Raw genomic sequence first — 20,942 nt, forward strand, 5'->3', positions numbered from 1 at the left:
TGTCAGACTGACTGTAATCATCGAAAAATGAGTAAAATTTGTACAAATAAAAAAAGGATCATCTATGGTCGACGATTGGTGGAAATTCGCCCAGGTGAAACGGAGGTTGAAACATGAATCATATGTCGTATTTTCCGCAGGGATAGTTATGGTTCTAGACTTCTAGCTCCGTGATGGAGGCAAACTATTTTGATGAACCACCTCAGACTGGATACTTTGACCTACGTGGTGCCTAGAATGCAACAGAGTAACAAATAGAATTTGAAATGAGCTAAACCTTCGAAGTTTGAACACATATGTGGTAGATGTATACTGCAATTATTATTAAATGACAAAATACAGTCCGCAATCTAGAAATTCAAAGGCAGAGAAAGAAAATATCTAACTGAAGATTCAAAAGGGTGAGAGAAGGAATGAATTGAAGTCAAGTACGTTAAAAACGTAGAGGAAGCTTGGATTTTGTTAGAATCAACCCCCCAAGTTTGATCAATGATTCGCTGGACAACAGCTCAAGAACCTGCACATTTGCGTGGGCTTCACGGGCAATCCAGTTGCGGATTTCGATAGCTACCAGGGAGTCAAGACCCAACGACGAAACCCGAGTCGAGGTATCCATATCCTCGGGATTCATACTCAGGACCGTTGCTAACTTCGTAACAAGGGCTTCGTAGCAAATATGAATGGCGTCCTCCCTACTAGAGGTAGACTGAACCGCCACGCGCAGTGACATTTCCTTCCCATCTTTCTGCGATTCGCTCAATACTGACTCGGCTGCCTCGCGGATGAAGGAGAATTTAGAGTCATGAAGCCAGAAATTGTCCAAAGAATCTGTTACTTCTAAACCGGTGATGAATTGGCATTGGCTCGATTTGTTCAAGTCGCTAGTTATAGCCAACGCCAAAAGTGCTAGGACTTCTGACTCGTTGACTGTAGCACCTCCGATGTTTTTCACCACTTCTTGTTGCCGCGATGGGTCACTATCGGCTAAGTAGCCCACCTCTGTGATGGCGGCAAGGTCAATAGATCTTCCAGGAAGACCCTGGGATCGTCGATATTCCATGAATCCGTCAAGAAAAACATTAGCTGCTGAGTATGCAGCTTGACCTCGGTTGCCAACCACCCCAGCGACAGATGATAAGGCGATGAAGAAATCCAGAGGTGACTGTTTGAGACAGTGGTGCAGATTCCAAGCACCTTCCACTTTACAAGCTGATACGACTCGGAAATCCTCAAGCGTCATATTTTCGAATAACGTGTCCTAAAAATAACCAGTAAGTCTCGTTGCAACCTACAGGTGGAAGATTTCAATGGTTGAACTTACTCGAAGGATCATAGCCCCATGTAAGACACCACGCACAGGAGGGAAATGTATAAGCTCTCCCATTAAAAGCTTGTCGATATCAGCCCTGGAGCTAACATCACAAGCTTTGACAAGGATTTTGGTTCCGTGAAATCCCAACTCGTGAATAAGAGTTTTTAATTTATCGGTGACGAAACCAGATCGTGAGATCAGGACGATGTTCTTGGCTCCCTTGTTAGACATCCATTTCGTCATACTCCTACCCAAACCACCGGTGCCACCAATGATGAGATACGTTGCATCCGAACGTAAAATAGTGTCACTGGTTTTGAGTGATACGGCCTGCGCAAAAACGTTAGTCAGTGGCACAGAAAAGGGAACATATAGGCATAGAAGGTGAATATACCTTAACTTGGTCATCTGGACTAGGAACAACAACGGATTTTCCTATGTTTCTACCAGTCTGTAAAGTCCTAAAGCCTACCTCCACTTCGGAGATTGAATACTTTGATATTGGGTAGATTGGCTTGATCGTGCGTTCTTCCAAAAGCCGACAAATATCATTCAGCAGTCGCTTCATTAACTTGGGCCGGAACTTCGCAACTTTAGTCAGATCCACGGAAGCAAATGTGACGTTGTATTCGAACTTCAACATTTCCAAGCGACTGTTCTTGGTTATGTCAGCCTTTCCAATTTCAATAAACCGGCCAAAAGGCGCAACGCAGTCCCAGCTTTCCCGTAACAGGTCTCCTGCGAGGGAATTTAAGACCACATCGACGCCTTCGTTATCAGTAGCCCTTCGAATTGCCGGGCCAAATGAGTTATCACGACTGTAGAAAATGCGATTTTCCGGGATGCTGTAGTGCTGCATGAGAAATGTCTTTTTGTCATGACTACCAACTGTCACGTAAATATCAGCACCGGCCATTTGAGCCAACTGAATGGCGGCTTGTCCAACACCTCCGGCGCCAGCATGAATCAAAACACGCTCGCCAGCGCAGAGACGGCCTACATCGAAGAGACCATAATAGGCAGTGCAAAAGATGATAGGGATAGTAGCTGCCTCTTCGATAGACATGGTTTCCGGTATTGGAGCAACACTAGTGTTAGGGCATCGTGCATACGTTGAATAGGCTCCTTCTGGTATGGCCATAACCCGCTGTCCGGGGAATATGTCAGTGACATTCTTGCCAACGGATCTGATAATACCGCTGCACTCAACGCCAATGTATGGTTGGTCGAGTTGACCCATCGACACGACCACATCCTTGAAATTGATACCTGTTGCTTGGACTTCAATCTCTACGCAATTATCTTTCAATTCGCTGATATTCTCGTCGGCAAAGTAGATGGTATCAAGAGATCCAGGCTGGGCAATCGCCAGTCTGAAGCGCCTTCCCGCTTGAGTGAAAGGTTGTGTGGACAGGGTCATCTCGCTATTTTCATTGTGGACGAATGTATTTGATGAGAAGTCTTCCATAGCTCTCAATACAAACAACTGAGAATCAGATGATCTGAATTCAGATTCTCTGCAAGGCTCAGTAGGACCATTAGGCCAAATGGCTTCCATAACCGTTAAGATCGTATTGGAAGCAATTATAAGATCTTCTCTATCAAGACCTAGGGTTACAATCTTGGCCATGGTCTCGGATCGCACACTTCTTGTCATTCCGACAGTCATCTGGGCATCTGGTGAAATATTTGGATAGACCCACAGAATTTTTGCTGCGTTTAGAAGAACACTGCGAATGGCATCGAATTCTGCTGCAGTTACTTCTCTCAAGGAAGCATCGGGTGATTGAAGGATAATGACTTGACGTTCATTACATTGCGAGTTTTCCAAATCACTCACCAAGAAGGTCTCAGACGGCGTTTGGCCCAGATCTTTAATAAATTCAGACACAGTGGGTTCAATTTCGACATGTCGGGTAAACCGTACAATGAGGCAATGTCTTTTTTGAAGTGCCTGTTCGATAGACACACCTTGAGTTTCTTCGGCCGTGGAAGCGTATCCATTGACGTGATGACGGCCGTTTACACCATTAGTCAATCTCCCTGTTAATCCGTTCAGGCCATCTAAATTAATCTGACCGTCAACATACGCGTATCCGTTTCTCAGTAAATCTGTTCCGCCGTTGAATATCTTATCAGGATGAGCATGCCCATTGGTGAGATCACTTGGCTTAACCCACGGCTGCCACTCGAGCTTGTAACACAGTCTGCGAAGATAGTCACCAGCACCGATGCCTGCGTCACGGATGGGAGTCATCACAAGACCTTCCAACGAAATTAGCGGATCTGCGGCGTTTTCTTCGGTCGTTGCGAAGAGGTCGAATTGGGTTGGTTCAGGAGAAGATAGATTCGGACTTCCAGTCCCCAAAGCTTTCACATGCTGGCCCGAAGTAGAAGGTATATCGCGACAAATAATCGCATGCTTGACGAGAGTAGGCATGTAAAGTGTATCTAATTCCATTCTGCCGTGACCAAGGATGGGCCAAACAAGGTGTAGCAGACCATCGAGAAAAGCAGGGTGGAGAATCAGGGATGATTGGAAGCCTTTGGGCATAAGGCTTGCGGTATCTCGAACGTAAAGATCGGCATAACTGTGATGGGAGTCGGCAAAGCAATTTTCTAAACCCTTGAATGTCGGTCCGTAGTCGGCTCCAAGCTCGGTAAGGAATTGGTAAAGATGATCTGTCGAGATCATATTTGTTGAAGACGAGAAAATTTTTGACTGCTGATTGTGTATGTAACTTCTGGTTGTTGTGTGGGATCCGAAATTCTGGGAAGTTTCGCAATGGAGGGAGTTCCGGACTCCAATGAGACCATGGCAGTGCTGAATCCAGCCTCTTTGAGAGTTCCATGAATGAATTTTAAATTCATCCCAGAGATCTGAAACACCACGAGTGCCTTCATCGTAAGGGCGCAATGAGATAGTTGTCTCGACATCGACATCATCACTAAGGACTAACGCAGACCCGACAACAATCTCACGTAATTCAAATACGGCAAATGTACTATTTCGCTGCTGAGCTCGGCGAGCTGCTGCCTCTAGTGCCATGGACAACTTTTGCTCATTAGTGATATTTCGAAGAAGATATGTGCGAGACTTACATATCCAGCCAGCGGATAAACCACCATGCCCTGCATTTTGTGGTCTCTGAGCCACGGGATATCATCGAGTCGAACGATATTTCTCCAGGTAGGCTCCATATCGTTCGAATAGTTTGCCATAACACCAAGGATATCATTTCTTGGGCCGTCCCGTATCTGGTGTTTCTTCACAATTCGCGGTTCATGCCAGTAGCGTGTGGTGTGCTGCCAAGGATAGCGAGGCAGATCCGTCAAAAAGCTATGATGCTTTGCTCCACTACATGGAAAATTGATCTCGTACGGATCCAAGTTCGCGCCTCGGACATAGGCAGCAGCAGCAGCATTCAGGACTGACTCCACGGCGTTTACCTTCCGAACAATTGTAGGAGCGTAGGCGACCTTGGGGCCTGCCAACCCCAAATGCTTCAACGTATCGCCAATCGGGCCCTTTAGGGCAGAATGAGGACCGATTTCAATGAGTAGGTTTGGATGCTCACCCTCGTGCTTACATATTTTCTCCAGGGCATCAGGAAATAAAACGGGTGAAGTAAGATTTTGTACCCAGTATGCCGAATTGAGAGTAGATGCGTATGCTATGCGACCGAGTACTGATGAGGCAAAGACCACATGTCCACGTAAAGTAGGGCTCGGTTGTATATCTGCGATAGACGCCAGATAATCCTCGGATATTTTCTTCATGTGGTCGGAATGGTAGGCAACGTCTATCTTCAAGCGTCTATTGAAGAGTTGTTTCTTCTGAAGGACACCTTCAAGTTCGTCAATTGCAGGAAGATCTCCGGAAACAGTGACACTAGTGGGACTATTCACGCAAGCTACTGTTGCATACCCTGTTCGGAGCATTTTGAGGACAGGACGAACGGTGTCGATTCCGGCACCGACTGCTATCATACCACCTCGGAGGGAAGGATAGGTCTCCTTGAGGATTCGAGTCATCTGACCTCTATGGTATGAGAGGGCCATGGCTGACTTCAGGTCGTATATGCCGGCAGCAAAAGATGCTGCAATCTCACCAGAACTATGACCAACTACAGAACTTGGATACATACCCCAAGATTCGAGTAGTGTCACCAGAGCAATCTGAATCGCCGTGCAAGCTGGCTGGCTGAGTTCGGGAGAGTCAATTTGGGAAGCTGCAGGATCTTTCTGGATTTCTTCCTTCAACGACCATTCGGCGTGCCATTCCCGTAAACATTCATCCGCTTGCTGGATTGCTGCAGCGAAGACCGGGTATTTTTCCATGAGATCGCATCCCATCTGAGCCCATTGTGCTCCTTGGCCCGTAAAGACATAAGCTATCTTCGGTTCGCTTAGAACTTTGGACGCATTTACCTTGAGCTGAGCCAAGCGAATTCCCAAGTCATCTAGTGAGCGAGCAGGGAGGGCGACTCGATATGATAGATGGGACAGCTTGCTCCCCACGGTGAAAGCAAAGTTACCAAACAATAACTTTTCAAATACCTCAGGGCGTTGTTCAAAATATATACCGAAGTCCTTGATCCTTTGCCGCAAGGATTCTTTATCATTCGCTGATATGAATATAAGCTTGTGTCTTGGGTCATCATATGTGTCGTGCACGTTGTTGTTAGTTCCATTGGAGGAAGCATCCGGCGAATTCAAATTCAACGGTGCTTTTTCAAGAACAACATGGGCGTTGGTGCCACCGAAACCATAATTTGAGACACTGATAAATCGCTTGCCTCGCGGCCAGGGTCTTGTTGACGTTACAACCTACAGTCAATCATTAGTAAGTATAATTGTGATGACGTTTAAAAACATAGGAGCCTAACCTTCATGTTCCATTCGTCCAGGGGAATATTGTCATTTGCCTTTTTAAAGTCTGCATTGGGCAATAGAAGACCATGATCCAGCATCATGGCGGCTTTGATCAAGGAAATTACTCCACTGGCTCCTTCCAGATGACCTATATTTGACTTCACCGAGCCGATGTAGAGAGGGTTTCTGGGCGACCTTCCATTCCCAAGAGCTGCATGTACAGCTGTAGCCTCGATGGGATCTCCTACTTTGGTCCCCGTGCCGTGCATCTCCACGAAACCGCACTGCTCGGGATCAATATGCGCTTCACTGTAGACCCGGCGAATGAGCTCTTCTTGTGCAAGCCCATTCGGCAATGTAATTCCCTGGGTCCGCCCGTCCTGGCTCACTCCTGAATTTACAATGACGGCTCGTATGGGGTCCTGGTCTCTTATGGCATCTTCAAGAGACTTCAAGAGCACTACACCTGCTCCTTCTCCTCGTGCAAATCCGGATGTTGCGCGATTGTCAAACGCGTACGTTTTCCCTTCATCGTTGAAAAGTCTTAAGAATTGGTTAGCACCAAGATGGAGGTAACGTTAAAATGGACTTACTGTGACATTGACATAGAGATAAACAAGTCTGGCACAATATTCAGCCTGCACCCGGCAACCAAAGCCTCTGTAGACTCACCACTCCGTAGACTCTGTACGGCAGCATGGAGAGCAACCAACGAGGAGGAACAGGCGGTGTCAACGGTAAAGCTAGGGCCACGAAAATCAAAATAGTAAGATATTCTATTTGACTGTAGTGACGGGGCGCAGCCTGTCGCTTGGTACATCGGAATCGTCTCGACGTCTCGCACGTTGTGGAGTTCATAATCAGCAAAGTTACCGCCGACAAACACGCCGACATTTCTTCCGGCAAGAGACTCCTTGGGTATTCCAGCACTCTCAATTGCTTCATATGAACATTCGAGTAGTAGTCGTTGTTGGGGGTCCATGGAGATCGCCTCCTGGGCGGTTATGTTGAAGAACGGCGCATCGAAGCGAGAGATGTCATCCTGTAAAAAGTAACCACCTGCGGGGTTAAATGAGCCAACTCTAGAAGGATTGGGGTGGTGGAATGCATCGGACGCGAAACGATCCCTTGGAATGGGTGACCAGCCGCTTCGCTTCCGTGTACAAAGCTCCCACAACTCGGTAGGCGATGATACATTGCCTGGTAGACGACAAGAATATCCAATAATGGCAATCCGTCGCTTACTGCTTTCGTGACAGCAACTCACATCGCTATCTAGCACTGTAGATGCTGTATGTGTATGTAAAATGTCGTCCATATTTCAAAATCCCGGAGCAGGTATCGCTGCAGGAAGAAGGAAGGCCATGAGAGAAGAATGTTGTAGGAGGAGAGGATAGCAACTCAGTATATCACGGCGCGCTTCTCCCGTATCTCTTTCATCCCGTATGTGGCTCTTACTTTCTTTCAAATGGGGCTGCGCACGACCACCACAGTTTATATTGCTCCTTGTATTTTGCTGATCTTGCGCGTCATAGATAGGTTGCCCACTCACTAGTGTTATCATCGTTATGGCAGGTTGGTCTGAAACCCCTGAGAGTAAGCAAGGGGCTGGTCCTCAGCTCGTGATGATTCGGCAAAAGCATAATCCCGCAGTGGAATCGACCATTTTTAGCGTTTGCCTCTCTCGTAGGAGGGTGCTCGATGCTGCTAGGACTAGAGCTCGCGACACGGTCACGGCATGTGAATCCACTACGGCCAGTTTCGAGCATTCGCCATTGCAGTCGAGGGCCATGACAAAATACATATTTCCGACAGCGCGGTGGGCTTGAAGGTTTCGCGCTAGCGTAGGACCTTCATCTTGCTACGCTAAACTCACCGTCCACAAATACCATTTGTGGATAGTTGACGATAAACACGGGCTATCAGACGCAGAGGCAGTATGTAGTCACAACGTGTGCTGGAGAACGGTGTAGTCTGGTTAGCAGCTAAGGCGCCAAGGCAGATAATCGGGTGGGGCTTGCCCTTGGTTGTCCCTGCGCTCCTTCCCTGGTATTGGGTCGAGTCTAGGGCCGCCCACAATTTGGTGCCTGGTTTAGCCCTTTTAGTGTTGACAATCATCTATCCCTGCAACACATCCTTGGAGGGATTTCATAGTCGACTATCAACATTCATCCCAGATTTATGGCACAACAAAAACAGTCGAGCTTACAGCTTCTGCGACAAACAAGTGCTAGCGACTGAGGTAAACGCCATCATGCAGTTTCTGTGCCTCCACGGCGCCATTGGTAACATTGATGTGAGTGAAGGAACAGCCATGGGATATTACTTAGAATCTTGCAAGGCTGACATCCACAGAATATAAGCATTCAGTTAGGTACGTCTCTATCTGACATGATATACGCTTCAAATTTACTTATCAGTACGTTTCCCTGAACTGATAATCGCTCCGTAGAACCCCTTCGGAAGGAACTGGAGATTGATCAAGCCGCGACCTTCCACTTCATCAATGCACCGGTGACTGTGAGTCCTCCAGAGGGTAAGAAATTCTATGCACATTCACCTATGACTTCGTGGTGGCTTATCAATACTAATGATACGCAACTGGCAGGCTTCAGTGAATACTTTGGGCCTGGACCTCATTATCGATGGATGGACGATGAGGGTGCCGGTGAAGAGTCCATGATCAACCGCATACGAGAGCTACCAGTCGGCCAGAATCCTGAGGACGTGATGCGAAATCTAGCCAGTACCCACAAAACTTGGCGCAATCGGGATGCGGTCATGCAGTACCTCTATGATACTCTCGAGCAACATCCGGCGGTCGAAGGAGTAGTTGGATACAGTGAAGGATCTGCTATGGCCGCTACACTTATCTTGGACGAAATGCATAGACTGAAAAATGAAGGACGGCCGAGGAGAATCAAGTGCGCGATTTTCTTTACTGGGTGGCCCCCAGTTGCTCAGGACAATAGCCTGGTTCTGTCGGACGAAAGTGAAGACGTAGTTGATGTTCCTACCCTGCACATTGTTGGGGCGAACGGTAGGTGGACCTATTGTGCTGCTGAAGTTAGAGTATTTTTCTACTAAGACAGTGATTGCAGATCCTTATCGCTATGGGGCTCTGGCATTGTACAATGTTTGTGACCCTGATACCGCCAACATGTTCGATACCGGGAAGGGCCACACAATTCCACGCACTGGAAAGGTGATATCCGAATTAGGGGATGCCGTCAGGGATCTTATCTCGAGTATGGAAGAATGAATGGGCGACTACATACTGATTTAACTCCTATCATTGTGGGTAGTATTGATCAGCGTCAAATGGGAATAGCCATGAACAGTAAGCCATCGAGATCTTGTTTATCCTCTCCGGAATTGTTTCATGTCGGTGCATGTGAACGCAGATCAGTCGGCATTCTAGGTATTCATAGGTGCACTACGCTACACGGCAAATCTCGGTTGAAGGCCCGTTTCTCCACTACCTAGACATAATCAACGCGGCTACCTGCAATGTTAAAATTTTACCTAAATAGGGATAGGGAGCACTATTGGTAAGGAAAAGTTTTTTGAGCGATGTATAAGTAATAGAATCGAAGGTCCACGATGCAGCACTTTCAAAAGTTCATGACTATTGGCTGTGTCCACAAACCGGGAATCCATATCGAAACTGAAGGGTAGCCATACTTATCGATAGATATCCTTCACACAACAATCCAGTCAGACAAACTGCGAAGAAGTGATAACGCTGTTTGGACAAGATACCTTCGTGGGCCTGGAATACTAGCTCTAGCATCTGGCTCCCAGACGTGGCGATTAACTGAGTGTAGTGTGCCGAAGATTTCCGGTTTCGTTTTGTACATCGCAATATTTTTTAGGTAAAATGCAGGCCATTTACGGTGAAGCACTTCGGAGAAATACTCTAATTCGAGCTTTGACTCGCGTAGCTAATTTCTATCTCATAGCCAAGTGATTTGTATGATATATCCTGACTCTGCCTTGCGCACCGACTTCTACGGTATTTGTCTTGCACGATGTACTCCGTACGTAGTACGGAGTATAGTTCATTAAGATCGTCTGACCCACTTTAGTTTAATATGCCGATTGGACTGGATAAATTCGAGTCCGGTTCAGTTTGCGCCGCAAAACTCTGATAAAATACACGGACCGAGGCACTAAACCAATTACGGCTCTGATCAGCCTCATCTGCTGCATGTAGATAGGCCAGAGTGGAGCCTAAGCCTTTTTGTTCCATGGATCAGACAAGGAACCATTATCTTAGATCTGGATCGGCCTATGTACGGAGTAGTGGACCACGATCTCATTGACACGAAGTAGGTAAACAGAAATTCTCGCCGCAGCAGAGGGCAGCCTCACGTATAAATCTTGAACAAATCGTAAACACTTCTATCGCCAGGATACAACCCATGGCATCAAAATGTGACCGAGGCCAGATGGCCTACTCATGCTAGAACTAGTAATTATTTTCATTCTAGGTACGCAAAGATCTTCAGGCACCGTCACAACTTAGCAAAACTCAATGGGCCTTATGCCTTGGAACAAATAACGGCAACGAACCAGGATATATTTCGCACAGCCTCTAGATGTTCTAGCGCAGTGATGACGCATTATTAGTATGAGACTTAACTAACCTTCTCTGTCTACCGAGGCGATTTTCAGCCAGCCAGCCAGCCGCTGAGACTTGTTGTTACAGCAAGTGGATTTTGACAGTTTGACCCTACGGACTGTGAAACCCTTTCCCTGTACGGACACCTAAAACCCAGACCTAAAAACGAGAAGGCGATTGTGTTGACCTTTTCTGAAACGAAGTACGAGGATCTAGGTTTTGAAGAGAATACACTCGTTCATAATATTCCTAATTGTTCCTCTGGCACGTATTGGCTTTGATGTCCACGGAAAATCATCGCACCATGACGGTCTCATCACTTGCTTTTCGGTTGCTCATCTTGGCGACATTTATCGTACCAAGCATAGCTCAAGCAATCAATCCAGCTGACTGCGCTTCTAGCGTCCACTTGCTTCTTCTACGTGGTGAAGGGACTGGAGATGACCTCAATGTCCTGGACACAATACAGAACTTGGTCCTTGAACAAATTCCCGGTGCAACCTCGTTGGGTGTACCTTATCAACATGGCGATTCCGACAAGCAATTCGCAGCTTACAATGGCAGTGTGCTCTTGCAGCAATATATAGCTGGATATGCAACTACTTGCCCCGATAGCAAGATAGCTGTATTAGGGTACTCTTTGGTATTTCCTCATATCCAATATCTGAAAATAGAAATTGGGTACTAACTTACACATCTAGGGAGCTGTAGCAACAATGAATGCGATTTGTGGAGTGAGCTCTCTCTTAATCACGCATGCCGTCGAGGCTCTCGACTTCAAATATGCAAGCAACGGTAACTGCTCACTGTTTCCAGGTTATGCCACATATGATGATACTAACACTATATCTAGTCATTGCCGTGGTAGCCTATGGGGATGAAACATATGTTCCTTTACAGTCTTGGAATGTAGGGAATTGTACTATTGGCGCTGGTGTGAGTTACGCAATATATTGTAGTGGCTATGATACTAACGACATTATCAACAGATATACCCACGTCTAGATCCAGGTGCTTGCGAGCCATTCGCAAGTTCTTTGAAGAGCTACTGTGACTATGGCGATTACCAATGCTGTTCTATTTTGCCAGATGACGCGAATGCTGCCCACCATACGTATTTTACTAAATATAACCAAGATGTCGTTGCGTTTATCCAGAGTCGTCTTGGGTAAACTTTGGGCGACGTGAATACATCCTCCGGCCTTGCTCAACATAGACGGCAAATTAGCCCTAATTCATGATTCGTGAGATTCTTCACCTGAAGAATTATCATATACAACAAAATAAAGGTTCCCAAGCCCGCTACACATCGCAGACAACATGTATGAACGCATATTTAGTTTGATAGAAGATTTCAGCATTTCGAAAGACCATTTGTAAATATTACAAGCATAAGCAGGTGACGGAGCACATCCCTTCCGACAGTATCAGCTTTTTAATCACAGACAAATCCGCGATGACACAATTTTTTTTACCATCTTCGTCCCAATCCTATACTACAATGATTGACCACGAATCTTAAAGAAAGTGTCTCAAACTGCCCACCCATGCCTTGGCTAACACCATTCGAATTGTTATCCACCAATACTCTACGAGGTTTAACCTACTCCGACAAAAATATTTTTACCACACTAATTACCGCCCCAATAATAGAGCCTTGTTTTAGGCGAACGGTTTTTTTTTTCTTTTTGATTCTCACCTGCATGAAGGATGTGCAAACGTAAGAATCCTCCCAGCTGCGTGTCGAATGCTAAATGCAACGGATACACACTACCGCGCGGGGCGAAGACATTTGGTTTCATATGACCACAGATATACTAAGGATCATTAGTTTTGGGATCATGGTATCCTGATGCCTAGATTAGTCCGTAGACGACTGAAATGGACATTGGAGTTTTTCCATGAAGGGGTATCTGCAGAGGAGGAAGCAGTCAAATGCGACTCCAAAAGAGAGGATCTGTTTCTTTCGGCGAGTAAGTTGGTCATAGTTCTCTAGCCTTATGCACTATGATAGTACTGCAAGAATCATTATAGTCTCCGACAAAATTTGAGTTATACAATAGACGGTTAGATACCTGCGAAATTGTTAGTATGAAGCTTAGACGTGCTGGCCCCAACAGAATCCACATGAATCTTTTCTGGTTATAGGTATCACTATACGAAAAGTTCCTCACAATAATAAAATACGGGCCGTGGAAGGATGACGAAAACTGGATTAATTGTTAGTTCTAGAAATGCAGTGGAAAAGTTAACGTTTGCGAAGGATGTACTTCTGGAGAAACATACTTACCAGTCATCGGTAAATCCCTCAGCAGCTAGAGAGAGTACGAGATAACGAGCAGAAAACCGTTGAGCAAAGTACATAAGATGCTGGTTACGATTAGATTTCATCTGGTATTTCAGCAATGCTGCTCAGAATCGATCTGACTACTAAGTCGACATCGGTTATATAGTGTCGCATTGCCATCCACATATCTATACATGATCCAGTAATTTTGTGTGTGTTTTTTTTTACCGGCATCGCTCTCGATTAACACCTTGATTCTCACGCAATTCGATGATTTTGCTATATCCACATGGATATAATGCGTCGACTTTTCCCCTAGGATAGAGATTATAGATAACAGGTTCTTCATACATCAATCCATGTCAATTCTACTGTGTTGCCTGAGATTGCTCCTAGATCAAGTCGACAGAAAATTACTACTAGTACTAGAAAAGTGAGTTGCCTGAGTGGAATGGTGCTCTACAGGTCCCTAGGACTCAGTTCATACAGATCGTAGACCCTTTCATCACACCTCTGGATTAGCCAATCAGGGACTGGGGCTAGATTCAGCGAAGCATCACGTTTATATTGAAACAAACACCTTGTCGTTTTGATTATAGTCCAAATGCAAAGACAATATAGAATATGCATTTTTGCCAGATGGAAAGACATTTCGCTTGACAGAAGACCCTTAAAAGCCACTTAGAGCTGTCACAAGAATAACATTCACTTTGAGAGCCAAAAATAAGAGGTCCAAGCAGCGAGTAAGTAGTACCGAATGCACCAAGTATTCTTAGTATCCAGTATCTGGCATCCTTTCAGGTGGATCAAACATATTGTCAAATTTGCTCCGACCTAGAGGTATCTCTCTGGTGGGCAGGATGGGCTCGGATAGCCGAGATAAATTTATGACTGCGATCGAATACGTATCGTCGATGTCAAGCAGATAGATAAGGCATCGCGAGCAAGGCATGTGGTTTGGGGTTTGACATCGTGGTAAATATATTTTGGAGCAGGGAAATCACTGGCGTTCATCTAGTAGAAGCGACAGCGCCTTGAAGGTGTGGATTGTGCTCGGCTTCGGATCACTGAGCATATCTGTAAATTTGTATCTGGCTTACTGATATGATCACAGCGCTCAGGGGTGTGTACTTAGTTCTCCTCAGTGAGTAAAAGCGGCGAGGGGATGAGCACTAAAATGGAAAGGGGAAACCACGGAGCGTCAAAGGAAATCCGGTACGTATATACTGGTTACATATGTAACTGGATACACAACACTCTCGGTACAAAGTGGCATGTGTCTGTTTTGGACAGGTTACTGAGGTTAAAATCAACAAGGCATACTATTTTAGTCAAAAGTGCTGGCCTCTGCTTGAACTAGGACAGCACTAAATGCCGCGAGTCTAGTATATGCAGTGTGATTGTGTCAGATAACCCGGATATCCGGCGAGGCAGAAGATAGGCTATTCGATCTCGAATGTCAACCAGTCACCTCAGGAGAAACCATCTTCTTATCAGGGCTCAATACCCCTCATTATAGCTCATAAATCACTACGACAAAAATGTTTATAAACCCCGGCTTTTGAACTTGATGTATTGGAGAACAGACAGACGACTCAATAGATACAATCTTGCTAGTCACTTCTTCTTAGAAAACCATTATTCAGGATTGGCCTGGAGTAAGCCCACCAATCCGACAGATTGTTTTGTATGAAAGCTTACCATATGAAGTCGTGCTCGACTAGGTACATCATCGGAGAGTTCGTCCGTCAGTTCATGCGCCAACACTGAACAGTACAGGGCGAGAGATTGAATCCAGTTTGAGGCGATATGTGTTGGCGGATCTGAAAGATTCCAGCTTGAATATTGCATGGAAAACCCCGAATTTTCACGAGCAGTCATCCCTAGCATCTCCATTAGCGCTACAGTTACCGGAGAAGTATCCGTCTCAATTCCAAAACAAGCTACCCGACTCTCTCAATGACATGCTCGCATTTCACCCGCTTTTGGGGCCTAGTATAATCGATCTTGACCGAGCGTAAACAACGGTTACTGATTATCCGGCTCATATACTGATGAATTCGTTCTTCTTCTCCCCATTCATACACAGCCGACTTCTCCGAAATGGTATGTCAGAGCCTGTTGCTATTGACGTGGCTTGTGTGTGTATGAAATTGCATACTCAGCTTTCCGATTGGAGTTTGTCTGCAATGTCTTTCGGAGCCAACGAGAGAAAATAGTCGTAGAGCTGGTGCGTGACTGTTTACGTAGAAACGCCTTCGAGAAAAGGGGCTAATCTATCATAAAAGCCTACTGTCTCTCAAAATCTCGAGGATATATGTGCATATATACACAATTTATCCATATATCAAATCGAAGGTTTGCTGTCAACGAAGCGGTATCCCATGCCGTTGTCATCTGCAGAGCTGCATCATGAATATCTTCTTAGAGTACGACTCCTCTCCCTGTCTCTTGTCGTTTGACCCTCTCAATCCATACTTGGGACTTATTATGCCTCACAGATGATCCGGCGCCTAAGTCAAAATTATCGGAACATCTTGACGCAGATCGTGAAGATCAATGGGAGGCGTGGACTATGGCTGAAACATTTCGTCGCACATGCTACCTTGTCTTGTTAATACACCGGCTTCTTGGCGCGCGCGAAGTGTTAATGCCAGTTTATTTCGAATCGCTCTTGAGCATCAAGAATATTCGTTCACTGCAACTGCCATGTGCGGACGAAGTGTGGTTTGCTCAAGACCGTGCCTCTTGGTGTCAGGTATACCAAAATCAACAGACAAGGCAACTCAGTTCGGTCAACGTTTGGTCGCTGCTGGGTAGTCTTTCGAATATGGAGAGTTTCAATGGGGGTTCCGGCGGGGAGCTCCCCGAGATTGAACAACTTGGAGAGCTGCTACGCTTAGTGATAAGTATTCTGAAATATACACTGAACGTACAATGACACTATTCAGAGCGTGGCATCCTTAGTAAGGTGCTTTATCTTTTCGTTTCTCTGTCCCGGTGGACCGTGATTACGAAACTGATGACATCCATTAACTTTGTATCCTTGATTGACATAAATCGCCCTATTGAGGACTTTGATTTCATTGGCACTTGGGTACCCATGGCCAGACACAGACCACAAGTAGATTGGCAGTATATAGGAGTTCGCTGTCGACATATATTCCGCTTTTCAATGACTAGCATATTTGCTACTTATACAGATACCCTAAGGAAAGATCAATGGCAACAATTTTCATTTACTGGTTGAGGGAAAGTTCGTCGAGGGTATATTAGTTTGTCACAAGGCGTGGACATACTGCTGAGCATTGCGAACATCAAAACATATCGCCATTCAGACGCTAGAAACGGGAACCCGCTTGTTTAAAACTATGCGGGGAAAGAGTCTAGCCACTTAGAAATCTGTCTGGCTCTATTTGCGGCATCTTCCAGAGAAACGTATCCTTCTTTATATCCCTGAGCAATGTTTACCAGACAAGTCTGCACTGACCGTGCTCGCATTGGGACGTCTAGCTGAGCCTCGGACCATGCCCATGCAATCTGTTCTACCTTGTCTGTCTCAAATAGATGAACAGAAATAGTAACGTCTGATTCATACGCGTTTGCTTGTAAAGCAATCCCCGTGGGAGAATTCAATCGAATAGTCCCTTTCTCACAATTCAGAGTCCAGGAAAGTGCAGGATCTCCTGGGAAGGGTTGGCCTCTAGCAAAGTAGGCCACTAGGCTTGCTTGTGGAGCGGTATAGTCAGACTTTGCGATGCTGCCTGCACAGGAAACACAATGAGTCAGTGACATTGATCGAGAAAACTCCTATCGTTCAAGGAACAAGGTACGAACCATGTACGCTAAGTAAATCTGGAACATCCGAGTGAATTGTCTCCACGATATTTCCTGTCTCTGGATCCCTGAGGCCAATCTCTGGGCGCTGGATCCCAAAATGTGTATGATCTGTTCCATCAACAACATCTCCTACAACAGATTGAACAAAGTCGATTACTGTTAAGAGTGTGATTAGTCAAACTGTAGTAGTATTATGATGTCTAGTATCTGTGTCGTCAAGTCACGCGGGGTGAAGAAATGTGATTCCTACCGTGACCGAATCCAATCGTGATAGAATTACCCCCAACCTCCCGTTGGGCAAAATATTTTAACCCTGTCGGTAAGACTTGTCGATCTTTTGTTCCTCCAAAAATCCTCACTTCCGTACTCAATAATTTCCCAAGTCTTCCGGATTGAAGAATCTCCTTAATCTTCACAACCGGAGGAGCGAATCGGCCCTGGAGGCCAACGGCAGCCAGTTGAGATGGATTATTGTTAGCCCGATAAGCTGCGACTAGTTCTTCAATGTGCGCCAGATTACTAGCTATCGGCCATTCGATATAGACGGATTTTCCGGCTTGAACGCTAGGAAGAATAGTCTCGTAGTGCTTGTCAACCCGTGTGTTGCATAGAACAAGCTCAACATCAGGGTCAGCAGCGAGATCTGCAGGATTGCCATAGGGCTTCACTACTGAAGGATCAAGGTGATAGTGCTGGATGGCAGATTCCGCAGCTGCCACGCCGCTGTTACAAAGCGCGGTAATTGTAAAAAGGTCACTGTAGCGGCCACTTACAAGGACTGGTAAATGTGCATCCGCGGCCCAAGACGTGACGGCGGAAGACGACAGTCCTATGATTGCTGTGCGAACAGGACGTGTAGTTGACATCTTGATTCAACTAGTGCTCTTTGACTCAATAAGATACTGGGTCGAACTGTCGGAGTTCGGGAATAGAAAGACTCTGTGTATTGTCTTTGCCCTTATAAGTCCGGTTTTAATGAGATTATCGATTATCTATAACGTGAAGAAAAAGAATTACTCTTTCAGTAAAGTGAATGCCATTCAAAATTACATGATAATTATGTTGGATGATTCTGGGGACAATTAGTAATGCAACTCATCGGAGATGATGTGCTTCGGAGTAAATGGACGACATTGTTTTGTAAGCCAAAAAAGTCTCCGAGAACAACAATCTCCCAACAACATGATGGCAATTGCGAACGAAGAAAGTTTGGTTAGCCAGTAATTATATTAATGGCATCAATTTTGAATGTTAAACTGTGGATGCTTTACGAATCCTCTCGCCCCAACAAATGCTTCGGCCATCCGTTTACCTTGTCGCCAGGAAGATTGCGTTCTCTCCTTCTGCAGGCCACCAACACCAGTGATCCAAATATCTTTAGCATCCCTTCCAGCTCAGGTATTTCCTACTGCGGTGAGTGATGTTAGGATCTTCACGATGAGCTCTCCGTCCGGACCAAGAATATCGATGCCATCGCCAACTAGCGTGCTAGATTATTTATGGCCAGGACGAATAAAACGAACATTATGTGTTAGGTGGAGTAGACGTGGATTTCCAAGTGCTTTACCATCGCGAATGACATCGGATACCCAAACAATATAGAGATCGATCGCATTGTATGGACTGTGAATGACCTGCACAGCGGTACGGTCATGGTCGGGAACAGTCTCGGCACCTGAATCGGTTATATACAGTGCCTTTCCAGTAGTGTTGGCACCCCCCATATCCGAAACCACTACCCGAACTTCACCGCCTCCCTAATATACTAATAAACTAAACAACGGAAACTGTTGGTTGCTTCATGCAATCGAGATGTGTCAGATAAGCTGGCTTTCCAATGAAGCCATCAAATGAAGCGATCAATCCGAAACTGTTATGTGTAAGAGAATGGTCTCAGGTTTACCCCATGGCCCATGGGATAGCTTACAAATCAGCTCAGGAGAAGGTCTATATAGACGCGGCTTTGGAACATGATGTACTTAGAAGAAGTGAACACACAGAACTGAAAGAATCACCTATTGAGATTGACTCAAGTGCTTCGTACGTACGTATATGCACCTTAGTGCACCCACAGAAACCTCCAAAAAGCTCTAATATTTTGTATACCAGCCATCTGCGTTTAGTACTGCCTGCACTCTATGAGGCATAGAGTCGCTTAAATTTTGAAGCACGCGCTCCCCGATTGATTCCCATGCCTCTATGCCTGCTTGTATTAATGCGCATAACGTAGTATCATTATCCGGTGCATTTTCTAGCTCAGGATGATCCTGGCGGATGATTGTTTTCATAATTGCCCATAGATTCTCGATAGGATTCAAATCCGGTGAATATGGCGGCCAAATCATTACTTCAACTTGCATTTCTTGAAGTAAGTCACGAATAATATGAGCTGTATGAACAGGCGCATTATCTTGCATAAAGATATCTCCATTCTCAAGTAACTCTGGAAGCTGGTCCATATAAGTTTGGCGTATAACTGTCGCAGTGATACCTCCTCCACGAGATGATCCATCCGAGGTTAATGGAACTAAGCTCGTACGGATATTATATTGAAATGCAGCCCAAAACATCTTTTTGATGCTTTTCCCAGTACGAATCTCACGTACGTCATGCTCAACTAGTTGCTCACTAGGATCATTCCAAGTCCAAATCAATTGACCTCCTTTGCCTCGTTCAACTGTAGATTCGTCACTCCATATTACACGTTGCCAATCTGTAGGTGTAAAATGAGCATACCTCTGTGCCCATTGAAGCCTTTTTTCTGCATTGGAGGAAGGGATTTCAGGGCGGTCTCGTTGTAGCCATTTCCTCATATGAAGATTGCGGAATGCTCGACGGATAGTAGTTTTTGAACATCGCATATCCACCGATTCTCTTGAAGCTCATAAAATTTAATATGAGGATTCTCTTTTGTAAGCTGAACGTGGTTCTCTTTTTGCTCAGATGATAGTTTGCTAGGCTGCCCAGAGCGAGGTAATGAGCGTTGATTAACCCGTTGATGCTCTTTTTTGATTGTATTGCGAATAGTTGATATAGGGATCTCTGGGTGCGCTTTATGAATTCGTTTATAGGCCCAGCGCGCGCTTGTATGAAGCTCACATATCCGAGCTCTCATACAAGGGTCTAGTTCTTTACGCGCTGTACGACGTCGAGGAGCCATGATTTTTGGTGAAAAATATAAAGATATAGGACTCTCATAATAATTTGTATTTGACGCGATGGGACGCGATTTCAACGGGCTAATTTTGCCGGCAGTAAATGGGGGCGGTAAGAGGGGGGTGCCAACACTACTGGACCCCCACTGTAGAGTGTCTCGAAATGCGGTGAAAACGTGATACCGTTGGGTTCTTTAAAACAGTATTGTTCCACGATTCGCAGTGATCCTGTGCGGATGTGAGATCTGTAGACGGCTGGAGCTAGGACGGGGAGTGTCAGATAATCCGGATTTCAAACGAAGCAGAGAGATCGGCTGTTCGATCTTACAGGTCTAAAACGCACCTTAGGGCACCTAGATTTCAACCCAATGTTTACCCGTCATGATAGCTCACATATAACCCCGCCAAAGATGTTTATAAAAACCCAGCTCTGAAACCTGATGGGCAGAGAGAGACAGAGAACTCAATATATATAATCTTGCTAGTCACTTCTTTTCTTTTCGTCCTAGTAAAACACTCTTCAGGATTAGCCTGGAATAAACCGACTAATCCGACAGGAAGCTGACACCGTTGCCGAAGGAGTAGTGTTGAGAATCCCGCCTCACTCTGCTTGATCTCTGTTCCATACTATATCTTACCGTACTAGATCATCTAGTATGCGCGCAGCTTTTTGGTCCAGGTCGTTCCAACAAGTAGTCTAATCAAAAAAGACACAAGAAGTTAGCCACAGGGAAACAAGCTATATATCAAGCCTAACTAGGGCGTACCGTAATTGGTAAACCAAATGTTTCCCTCTCTTTTCCATTGCAATTGCATTTCATATACTGAACCAATATTGATTGATTGATT

At 45.5% G+C, this 20,942-nt stretch overlaps 5 protein-coding genes across 5 annotated transcripts, besides 3 other annotated features; 2 read left to right on the forward strand and 3 right to left on the reverse strand.

Annotated features, from left to right (window-relative positions):
* Positions 1 to 433: 433 nt before the first annotated feature.
* On the reverse strand, positions 434 to 7,505 carry TSTA_079690 (polyketide synthase, putative; the record flags this gene model as incomplete). Its single annotated transcript, XM_002341960.1, has 6 exons — positions 434 to 1,258; positions 1,322 to 1,642; positions 1,707 to 4,367; positions 4,415 to 6,142; positions 6,202 to 6,730; positions 6,781 to 7,505. The coding sequence occupies 6 exons, from the start codon at positions 7,503 to 7,505 to the stop codon at positions 434 to 436; spliced, it is 6,789 nt and encodes a 2,262-aa protein (XP_002342001.1).
* A 1,073-nt stretch (positions 7,506 to 8,578) lies between these two features.
* Positions 8,579 to 9,480, forward strand: TSTA_079700 (uncharacterized protein; the record flags this gene model as incomplete). The annotated part of the gene is made up of 4 exons (XM_002341961.1): positions 8,579 to 8,606; positions 8,640 to 8,723; positions 8,796 to 9,227; positions 9,289 to 9,480. 4 exons carry the CDS (start codon positions 8,579 to 8,581, stop codon positions 9,447 to 9,449), a joined length of 705 nt encoding a protein of 234 aa, XP_002342002.1. The 3' UTR covers positions 9,450 to 9,480.
* Positions 9,481 to 11,115: 1,635 nt separating this feature from the next.
* Positions 11,116 to 11,983, forward strand: TSTA_079710 (acetylxylan esterase precursor, putative; the record flags this gene model as incomplete). The annotated part of the gene is made up of 4 exons (XM_002341962.1): positions 11,116 to 11,454; positions 11,513 to 11,606; positions 11,665 to 11,747; positions 11,801 to 11,983. 4 exons carry the CDS (start codon positions 11,116 to 11,118, stop codon positions 11,981 to 11,983), a joined length of 699 nt encoding a protein of 232 aa, XP_002342003.1.
* Positions 11,984 to 16,467: 4,484 nt separating this feature from the next.
* TSTA_079720 (oxidoreductase, putative) lies at positions 16,468 to 17,804 on the reverse strand (the record flags this gene model as incomplete). The annotated part of the gene is made up of 3 exons (XM_002341963.1): positions 16,468 to 16,862; positions 16,936 to 17,094; positions 17,189 to 17,804. 3 exons carry the CDS (start codon positions 17,802 to 17,804, stop codon positions 16,468 to 16,470), a joined length of 1,170 nt encoding a protein of 389 aa, XP_002342004.1.
* Positions 17,805 to 19,028: 1,224 nt separating this feature from the next.
* Positions 19,029 to 20,098, reverse strand: TSTA_079730 (transposable element tc1 transposase, putative; the record flags this gene model as incomplete). The annotated part of the gene is made up of 3 exons (XM_002341964.1): positions 19,029 to 19,651; positions 19,675 to 19,699; positions 19,793 to 20,098. 3 exons carry the CDS (start codon positions 20,096 to 20,098, stop codon positions 19,029 to 19,031), a joined length of 954 nt encoding a protein of 317 aa, XP_002342005.1.
* Positions 19,032 to 19,877: a mobile genetic element.
* Positions 19,176 to 19,811: a mobile genetic element.
* An 829-nt stretch (positions 20,099 to 20,927) lies between the features above and the next one.
* Positions 20,928 to 20,942: part of a microsatellite that runs on past the window's edge.

This window comes from Talaromyces stipitatus, genomic scaffold (genome assembly GCF_000003125.1).
Source record: "Talaromyces stipitatus ATCC 10500 scf_1105507295523 genomic scaffold, whole genome shotgun sequence".
NCBI lineage: Eukaryota > Fungi > Ascomycota > Eurotiomycetes > Eurotiales > Trichocomaceae > Talaromyces > Talaromyces stipitatus.